The following is a 10,361-nucleotide window of genomic DNA, read 5'->3' as shown; positions in this document are numbered from 1 at the left end:
TTGGTAGTGGAGATTACATGTCCTTTCAAAGTCCAAAATCACTCTGAAGTGTGTTGTTAGATTCAATGATCTTGGTCTCTGGTAGAGGCGGCATGTGAAAGATGTGCCAACATAAAATAGGATGAAGAAGGCGTTAGAAGAGAAGTCTAAAGCAATCATGGGGTACGATTGGAAGAGATGTGTGGTAAGACATGTTCCAAAATCATATACTATTAGGTAGTGGATCTCGAACATTCGAAATATTTGGCATAAGTTAGAGAAGATTTTTTGTCAAACATGATGATTTTTTTCTTCAACCCATTATTTTATTAAGTTATATATATGGTGATTGCTTATGGATGATAAAGAAAAACACAATATTGACAATTATAAGTACAGTATCAGGCGCCCCTAGTCAATGGTTTGCCTTTTGGTGGTTCACACGATCCTGTTCCTTTCCACTTTTGATGACAAACTCGGTTGCAGTCTTAGGGTTTACAACCATTGCAGTCGTCGGGTTTACAACCATCTCCTTCATGATAGGCATGAGTCGCATGACATATACGTCCTTGCGTATTCTCCATCACCATTCCTATTAATACATATTTAAAGCATACCATTCCTATTAATACATATTTAAAACATACCATTCCTATTAATACATATTTAAAACATATACTGTCATTTATATTATTTATGTTATAAAACTAGGTACCGTGATGAGCAAAAAACCATCCAATAAAACAAAAAGAAACGTGGAGTATAATTAGTATGTGTTAAGGTAGAACATACTAAAAACGAAGAACACCAAAAAATTGTAAGAACCATTTTAGTCATTTTTGATGATGCAAATAAAATAAAACCGATGAATGTCTAATGTATTGTGAACAATAACTCCTCAGTTTAAACAAGTAGAAAAAAAGTTTTTGATTAAAATGTTTGATGAATTGCAAATGAGAACTAAATGGAGTTTATATAGAAGAGGAGAGATAACGGAAGAGAGAGGAGAGAAGAAAGACATGTATGAGCATACACTGCCCAAACTCTTGCAAGAAGATGCACAAGGCCTTACTTATGCAAGCTCATGCAAAGTATCTTGAAAATTACAAAAACATTAAATGCAAAGTTTAAACAAAAGAGATAGAGAATGGTCCAAGACTTTGTGATGGGCTTTGGACAACGAAATGAGATGATAAAATGGTGCTTTAAAGTGTAGCTTAAGTCTCATTAAAAACTTTGTCAAGAAAACCCAATGAGACAAAACTTCACAAGGGAAAAAGAGTGCATAAGGAACACTTATCCCTTTATCGAACATCCTGAACTGTGATCATCTTCAAAGTCACAAGAAGTGGTATGGATAAAACAATTTCAAGTTGCTTACGAACCACATGCATGAATATAATTATAAATGTCAGTATGCTTGGGTCTTCCTTGTTTGGTGCAATTTGAAGTGCTAAACCTAGGTTAAAAACAACACAAATTTGGACTTTGAAGCTTCAATATCGTAATTTTAATTAAACTCTCTAAGTAAATCGATGTCTATCAAAGTTACACCCAACTTTTCATTAGTATAATGTTCTTTTGGAAAAGGAATCCAAAAAAAAACACTTTATGGTACTTCACTGTTAGTGCGGGAATTGGCACCCTCAATATACCGGTCTAAACCATTAATCGAAACCGGTTAATCAGACTAGGAATTCAACATCGAGTTGAATTCAACCCTTAAATTAAGGTCCAGTAAGATCAAACAGGTCCAAACCGACGGTGTGAAGCCGACTTCTCAGTTCGCCCAGTAGCCGACCTAGAGGAAAGAAGAAACTTTCCTAATCATAGTTCAATTTATTAGGAAAGTGGACATATTTTGTAATCTAGGAGAGCATATAAATAACGGGGGTTTCCCCTCTTTGTAAACCATCCAGCAATTAATACAATCTTACTACTTTTACTTGTTCTTGAGAGAAAGCCCTAATTTCCTCAAGATATCTCAATTCTTTTTTGTTCTTAGCCTAGAACCGACTTTTGCGGAAGAAAACTTTATTGAATTTGTTTCCTCAATCAAACAAATTCATTGTGTGAAATCCAGTTTCTACAATTGACGCCGTCTGTGGGGATGCTAAGTTCTCAAGCTAATTCCCTCTCAAGATTAACTTTCGAAGCTACTCCAACAATCCAAACGATGTCTCCAGCACCAAGCAACGACCGGCGTAACTCTCACCCAGCAGAACGTTTCGGACACCAACGACGTTGAGTTTGGTCGATCCTGACCCCAATCTAAAACGGAAAAGGCATGTAGAGTCAAAGGATCATCACTGCGGATGAAAATACCATGTGACATTGTGCCAGTGAGATAACGTAACACTAGTAGGTTTGTGCTTAAACTGAGATAACTGATTGACCGAAAAAAAAAATATCTGGTCTTGTGAAGGCCAAATATTGGAGGCTACCTATCACTGTTTGATACTCTGTAGGATCATCAAGGGGATTACCAGAGAAAACCGTGAGGGTCGGTGACTGAGACATAGGAGTGGAGACCGTTTAGCATCGATCATGTTTGTCTTCGCGAGAAGATCAGCGATATATTTGCATGCATTAAGTGGAGTCCTTTAGTTGTCCGTGTAGCTTTAATACATGAGAAGTAACTTAATGGACCAAGATCATTGAGAGAGAAACGCTGAGCTAGTGAACCATGAAAAGCGTGAACTAATGGTGGAGCTCCTGTAATGATAATATCATCCACATAAACAAGTACATATATGTACTCAAGACCGTGTTTATAGATGAAGAGCAATTTATCTGCCAGAGAAGTTTTGTTTCTCGATTGGAGAAGGAATTGACGAAGTTCTTGGTACCACGCTCGAGGAGCTTATTTAAGTTTGTACAATGCCTTCCGCAGTCTACACACGTGATGATGTCTATCGCGATCAATGAAACCCAGATCGGAAGATCCATTAGATCGGTCAATGAAGCTCAACTCAACCTGATAGAAATCCCCGCTGTACAAGCTCAGTCAACTGGCGATGAATTAGATCGCCGGAATAGTGGGAACGTTGAACCCCAGTTTGCTGGTCTTCGTTATGAAGCAGAACAATTTGTTCCCCGGGGAATTATGGTTGCTGATCTTAAGCCATCATTGGATCATCGAGGTCAGATCGGCGGTAATAAAACTTTGAGTTCCATTAGATCGGTCAATGCGATGCTGAACTCATGCGGTTTGATCGGTAGCGGCGTCACTATCATAATTCCGCGACACGACAAGCGTCCCTGGAATCCTCCGAAAAGATATATCTGCCTTTACGAAGAATACTTCACCGATTGCCGACTCTTCTTTCCACTACCCAAACTACTAACTTTATACGCGCACCGACGTAAGCTTGCGATTTTTCAGCTTGCCCCCGGTAGTATCTGCAACTTTACGGCGGCCTTGACTATCGCAGCTGAGGTCGGAACCGACATCAGAGTTCAGTGCTTCAAACAACTGACCACCTTTAAGTCGTCAAAGGTTAAAGGAATTTGGACAATTAACAGGAGGCCTACTCATAACTTCATTCTTGGCCAAAAAGTCAGCAATTTCAAAATGTTGGCCGATAGTTATTTCTTCATTCTAGTATTCGTTTGAAGATCCAGTAAACGGGTTGCAGAGAGTGTGGTATGAAAACCCTGGTAGACCTTGTGCTATTATTTGTTTCGAATTGATCTGGTTCTTTCTAATCGGATTTTAACTTCTTGTTTTCCTGGCAGGTCGTCCTCTTTCCCGACCAGGTTAGGCCGCGGTTATACTGTAGTCAAAGAAGCCTTATTCTCTTGTTCCAATCGGCAGTGGAGTTTAATTTCCCGTGTTCGCGTCGAACAAGCCATGGGTAAGGCAAGGACGAACTTCCCTAGTTTCACGAGCTCTCTAGGACAATCGTTAGGTTCTGTTGGAGCAACCGTTGTCCTTGCCGACTCCCTCCGAATCGTGAACTCGATCCCTCCAGCTGAAAACAGATCTGACCCCGCACTCGAACAAGTCAGAGAGGAACTGGTCGCCGAAGAACAAGTCGACGGCGAGCAGATCGGAGGAGAACAAACCGGCGAGGAACAGCTCGGGGAAGAGTACGTGGATATCGAGGGTCTTGAAGATAACCCTGATGAAGCTGCCCCAATCAGTGTGGAACAAACCGCACCCGAACCAGAGGACGATGGGAGAGGAAGAAAAAGAAGAAGAAGAAGAGCAAGGACAATGATGACTCGCTCCCTGCTGCTAGTCGCAAGCTTACAGTCGACGACGTCGGACTTGAACCTACTGACTGGTTCCGCGTCAAAAGGAGGGATGACCGAAGTGATCGGTTCGCCTTTGACTATTTTGATGACAGTCCATTGGTTCCTCTCTGATTCTCAGTGAAGCGGGCCAACTAGAATTTCAGGAAGCGTTCCTTAATGTTGCCCAGTCGCACCTCATGGTTTGCTCCATTATCTCTTTTTTTTTTTTTTTTTTTTTTTTTTTTTTTTTTTTTGTTTTAGAACAACAAGTGCATACTCTATCCCAGAAATTTCCGCCTAACGTTTTTCCTTTGCATTCACAGACTGCTGCTCACATCAATGCGATGACCCAATTATACGATAAACGACTCAAATCGTTATCGAATTCCGGGTTTGAACTGGAAAAAATGAAAGAGTGCATGGAGCAGATTCAATTGGCTACTAAAGCCAAGGATGACAAGATCGGCGAACTGGAGGCAGTCATTGCCGAGAGAAATGAAGTCCTCGCACAGTCCAAGCTAAAGATTTCCGACTTGGAGTCCCGCGTACTGACTCTTGCGGGAGAAAAGTCTGAACTTCAGGGGAAATGTGATGAATTGACGTCCCGGCTCGAATCTGAGGTAAGTCGACTTCGCCAAGATTGTTAGTCGAAGGTCGAGCGAACTGCGAAGAAGACCCAAACCCGAGATGACCGCGGCGAGCAGCAACCAGTTCATCTGGTTGAGCAAAAGAGTGTGGCTCGCCCTAGGGAAGGGGCAAGCATTCCGAGGAATTGGTCTCAGAGATTGAGGAGAAACATGAGAAAGACTTAGAGGCTGTTGAACCTCTAGAAATCCTTGAACTGGAGGAGGGGGACCGTACCATGTCTCCGGATCAGCTTGGCTTCGAAATGCTTCATCATGGGACCGTAGCACCGAAATCCGTCAGAGATCAGCATGGATCCAACGCCGGGGGGGGGGGGTTCGAGCGGACTTATCCAATCTTCCCAAAGCTTGATGTCTTAGCTCCTTGTGCCTTTAATGTAAAATTTTACTTTGTTGATTTATTCGCAACTAGGCGTGAAAAACCCCTGTTACAACATTGCCCGTTTTGTGGCCGGATTTAGCAATATTCCTTTTCACCTTCGTTTCAGCAAATTTCCTTTTGAAGCTTTGATGAAATACTTCCATTATGTAAAAAAGGAAATTTTGACGAGAAGAATAGTTAACTTCCTGATTCTGGAATTGGAAATCCATCGCCCAGGGATCAATATAAATATCCCAATACCATTCTTAATTAATTCACAAACTCGAATCGAAGTAGAATTCATAAGATATGCAAAGCTCTGTCGGCAGTATTGATCCCCTGGTTGAGGTTGGGAATGATGTCCCAACATTCTCGAATTCAGAGATTATCGAGAGGGGGATGCCCTACTACCTGAACATCAGAGCTCCATGGATGTTGATGTTCCGTGTTATTCCAGAAGCGAGAGCGGACCTTGAGACTTTCCTTTCTCGCGTTGAAGAACGTCATGCTGAATATCATAACCGGCTTGCTGCGGTAGAACAAACGCGGAGTGATCTGTTGTGCAAACTAAAACTGCTCGAATCTCATCCGAGATTTTGGATTGGAAACGACCTTGGCAGGGTAGCAGCTATGCCTCCGTGTTTAGTCGCGTATTACAACGAATGCTACTACTCGGCGAACTCTACTCCGAGCGAGCCGAGCTTTTCCCTGATTGGCGAGTTCATGCCTCTGAAGTTAAACCGTTCTATATGAATAAACGTGCCAATAATGTAGAGGCTGCTGCAGCTCACGCCTTTGTCCGCCAGGTAACACTCTCGAACTTTATTTTAAATATTTCCTACCAAGTGTCAGTTCTAACTTAAGACTTTTTGGCATGTAGATCGAATCCATTGCATCGAGAGCAATGCCATAAACTTTACTATCATTGCCTGAAGAAGAATGAGATCGACGATCGTTTTGCAATATTGGAAGACTAGATCGCCACTTTGAAGGCGAAGAGAAAAAAAACCATCAGTCGTCTTGACGAGGCCGACCAGAAGATCAGGGCGCTGGAATCTCGTCCTGATAAGTGGGAGAAAAAAGGACTTCAGCTGCTATGGCCCATGCTGAAATGTCTTAAGACAGATACTCGAAAGATCGCAGTCGGGCTGGCCCTAAGTTCTGGATAACTGATGTACTTGTAATTGGCGATTTGAGCCATTTATTATTATTATTTTATGGAATTTTTTTTAATGAAGTTGTCGCATTTGGACAAATTGTGTTTGCAATAAATAAAGTTTTCATTGTATTCGGAATTTTACACGAGGCGGGACGTCTCCCGGCTTACTTCGAGTATTCCTTATTAGGGTAATTTAACCCGAGTGTTCATGCGCTTTGGCGGAGTATTCTCTACCTCCTTTGTTCCAGTCCGGAATTCGGACGGCGAAATTTAATACTTTGGGTTCGACTTATATATCCGTCCGAACCGGAACTTGTGAAACAATTCAAAAGAATTCGCCGAAGAGTTATTGCGTAAAACGCAAGTCGATCAGCTGGCCAAGATTCCGAACTGGATAGACATAGTAGTCTTTTTTTTTTGCTCACTCCCGAGGCATAACCGCAACATTAAATGCGAACGCGGTTTCACAATGCAAACTGATTGGCGGGGAAATCTCGGGACGCAGCGTGTATCCCCCTACGATCTGATTGGTGCGAGGTTTTTGGGACACAGCTTCTATCTCCCCCCCCCCCCTTCTCACTATAAATAGGAGGAAAAGGGGTAAGCTGAGCATCTCATAACTAAACTTCAGAAGGATAAATTGCAAAGCATTCCTACAACGACTCGATCCGCATGGTTAAGTCGAGCTCGAGAACTAACTACCGCTGGGGTTAGTGGTTTTGATCCGAAGCATCAGATGTTGCCTTCCTCTTAGAAGGGACGATTTATTCTCAATCTCGCGAGCTTGCTATTTTCGGACATGATGTGGCGGATCTGGAGGAGAGCACATTACAAAGAGAAAACCGTGTGTACCGAAGCCGCTGGCAAAGGATGAGTTCGTACATCAAGGCCTTTCACCTGAAATACAATCTCATATTCCAACTCTGTCGTTTAGAAGGAACTATCACAGTTCTCGACGAGCTTATCGCTGACGGCTTCTATCTGGCGAACTGGCGTATCACCCGACTGCTTGCTGATCGTGCCCGTTGTGAAGAATAGGTTGCCAGGGCCTTGATACCCGATATGTCAGAAGGTGATTACGAACCGCTGGGTGAATCCGAACATCTGCACATCACGGAGATCCCCATCTACAAGAGTCGCATAGAAAGATTAAGACGGTACATCTTCCATCTGGAATCCACGGATCACCATCTTCCATCTGGAACACTATAGAAGGTCCATGCGCGTTCCTCGGATAGATGTCAGCCAGAGGTGCGGAGGTGCCGGTAGTCCGGCTCGAGGAACTAAGGCGGGAACGTCAAAGCTGGCGGTGTTATCTCAAGGGTCTGATCGTCGAAGAGCCATCTGAGTCCGACCTCTCATGCTCTGCACCCGTGACTCGCCGAGGAGGTTGAGATCACAGGAGAGAGATCTCACTTCGGACAATCTCCCTGAGATCAGAAGGCTAGTCATTTCGTCTCGTTGAAACCAGTTTTGCCTCAAGTCATCGAAGCCAAGTTTTCAAAATTTTGCAATACTGTCGCTCTTTCTTGTCTCGTTCTCCCCCTTTTTTTTGTTTTGTTGGCAATAATTCGTATCGAAAGATTACTCTTCTATTTGGCGAGATGCCGAACTGACTTTGTACTTAGTTTAAAATGAATAAAGATTTCTCTTTTGAGAAAAAGAAATTTTATTATTTTTCTAGCTGTGCCCACTAGATCTTAATAAAAAGATCAGGGGCTGCCTACGTACGCAAAATTGGGATCAAGCCAGTCATTGTTCTCAGTACAAGAAAATTTGAAATGGAGGGCGAACATGCGACTTAGTAGTAATAGCGCTTAAGATGAGCCGCATTCCAAGGGTTTTTAACTTGCGTATCCTCCATGGTTTAGAGTTCATATACTTCGTGCAAACTACTTTTAAGATGAGATCTGGCCCTTCCCATCGAGCGCCGAGTTTACCGGCGTTTATCTCTTTGGTATTCTCGTAGAATTCTCGTAACACTAGATCGCCCTCGCTTACGAACAGTTTTGTTGTAGTATTTAGCTGTTGCGTTCTGATATTTCTGGATTCGAACCAAAGCCCGACCGCGTAACTCTTCGTTAAGATCGAGCATCATATTGTCGTTAAGATCGGAGTCGTCGACCAACATAGTTTGGCGAAGCGTTGGCACTCCTGCCTCCGCTAGAGCCAATGCCTCGATGTTGTAAGCCAACGAGAAAGGAGATTGTCCCTTAGCTCGGCTCTGGGTAGTTCGATAGGACCATAGTACGCCATCAAGTTGATCTGCCCAAGTTTCTTTTCTTCGTCCGAGGCGTTTCTTCAACCCATCTAATATGGTCTTGTTTGTGGCTTTGGTTTGACCATTCCCTTGAGAATATCGGGGAGTCGAGGTGCTCAAACGAATCTACCATTTGCTCAGAAAACGTCGGGTGATCAGCGAGGTGAACTGAGTTCCGTTGTCGGTGACGATCTCGTATGGGAGTACATGGCGACAAATGATATTCTTCCAAATGAAATTGGTCATATCCAGCGACTGTACCTTGTGAAATGATTCAGCCTCCAACCATTTGGTGAAATAGTCGGTTAAGACCAAAAGGAAACGCTTCGACTTCGACAGAGGCCAGCGCATGAATGGATATGGTGCAGTGACCATGTTTAGCAGTTCGGGAGGAACATGTTTCATCGGTCCGTGACATTGGCAAGCCTCGCACTTCGCCGAGAATGCCTCGCAATCAGAGACCATAGTGGGCCAATAATGCCCGTCTTTTTTTATTTTTAACGCAAGTGCACGTCCTCCGGAATGGTTGCCACCGTCACCTTCGTGGACTTCCGTCATTATCCGCTCTGCCTCTTCTCGATCGACATAGGTGAGTAAGACCCAGAAGAACTGCGTCGGAAAAGGCTGCCATCTAACATGACGTAATGCGCACAGCGGGCTTTTAAACGTCGAGCTTGCCAGCAATCTTCTGGGACTTTGCCATCCACGATGTACATTTTGATATCGAACTACCAATCGACTGGAGGTTGCGTTGCGTCTGCCGAGCCTGGAGCTAGCTCGTCAACTTCAATTGGTTTCATGTCATCCTGAATGGCGAAAGTCAGATCGGCATGATCGATTCTAGGCGTTTTGATGTATTTGATCGGGACTATTCATTGCAAGCCAAGATCGGAACAGTTTGACAGGGCGGTGAGAGCATCTACTAACGCGTTTTCGCTCCTCGGAACCTTGATTAGTTCGAACGAGGCGACTTGTTCTGAATGAGTTTGGATTAATTGGCGATATGCCCCCATACATTCTTTTTTGGCGTCGTATACTCCGCTGAACTGGCTGACAACGAGCTGCGAGTCGCAGAATACTTGAATGGACGCTACCCCGAGTCTTTGTGCCAACCATAGCCTGGCCAAAAGAGCTTCGTATTCGGTTTCATTTATTCGAAGAATAATCCCAACGCCGGATCCCTGATTGGAAGAAGACCCGTTGACGTCCAAGGTTCTTCCTTGGGTGTGGTTTCCTCGAGTTTGGGAACTAGCTCCATACTAAAATCTGCGAAGACTTGGGATTTTAAACTCGGGCAAGAACGATATTCAATGTCGTATTCACTCAGCTTAATTGCCCATTTTGTGATTCGACCAGACTGAAAAGGGCTATGGAGAACAGTTCGGAGCGCTTGATCGGTATAAACGACAATGGAATACGATTGGAAATAAGGCTACAGCTTCTGAGCAGCAACGATTATAGCAAGGGTAAGCTTTTCCAAGTTTGGGTAGCGTGTTTCTACGTCGTTAAGGGCCTGCTTACGTAGAAGATTGGTCGCTGCTCGCCGCGGTCATCTCGGACTAGTACCCCCACAATCTGCCGAACTGGAGACGGAGACGTAGGGATACAGTGTCTCCCCCTCCTAGGGCTTGATGAATACCAGATGGCTGGTCAAGTATTCTTTGAGTTGCCTGAAGGCGATCTCACAGGCGTCGTCCCAGTGGAAATCCTTATTTCCCT

The 10,361-nt window shown here is 43.8% G+C and overlaps 1 protein-coding gene across 1 annotated transcript; it reads right to left on the bottom strand.

Annotated features, from left to right (window-relative positions):
* Positions 1-8,318: 8,318 nt before the first annotated feature.
* Positions 8,319-9,200, bottom strand: LOC147925574 (uncharacterized). The gene is made up of 2 exons (XM_087492676.1): positions 8,904-9,200; positions 8,319-8,768 (listed from the first exon to the last, which is right to left on the bottom strand). Exons 1-2 carry the CDS (start codon positions 9,198-9,200, stop codon positions 8,319-8,321), a joined length of 747 nt encoding a protein of 248 aa, XP_087348802.1.
* Between the last annotated feature and the right edge of the window lie 1,161 nt (positions 9,201-10,361).

Source organism: Camelina sativa, chromosome 16 (assembly GCF_030686135.1).
Source record: "Camelina sativa cultivar CO46 ecotype springtype chromosome 16, ASM3068613v1".
Classification (NCBI taxonomy): Eukaryota; Viridiplantae; Streptophyta; class Magnoliopsida; order Brassicales; family Brassicaceae; genus Camelina; species Camelina sativa.
Note: the sequence above shows the minus strand (reverse complement) of the source record. Positions and strands in the feature narration are given on the sequence as shown.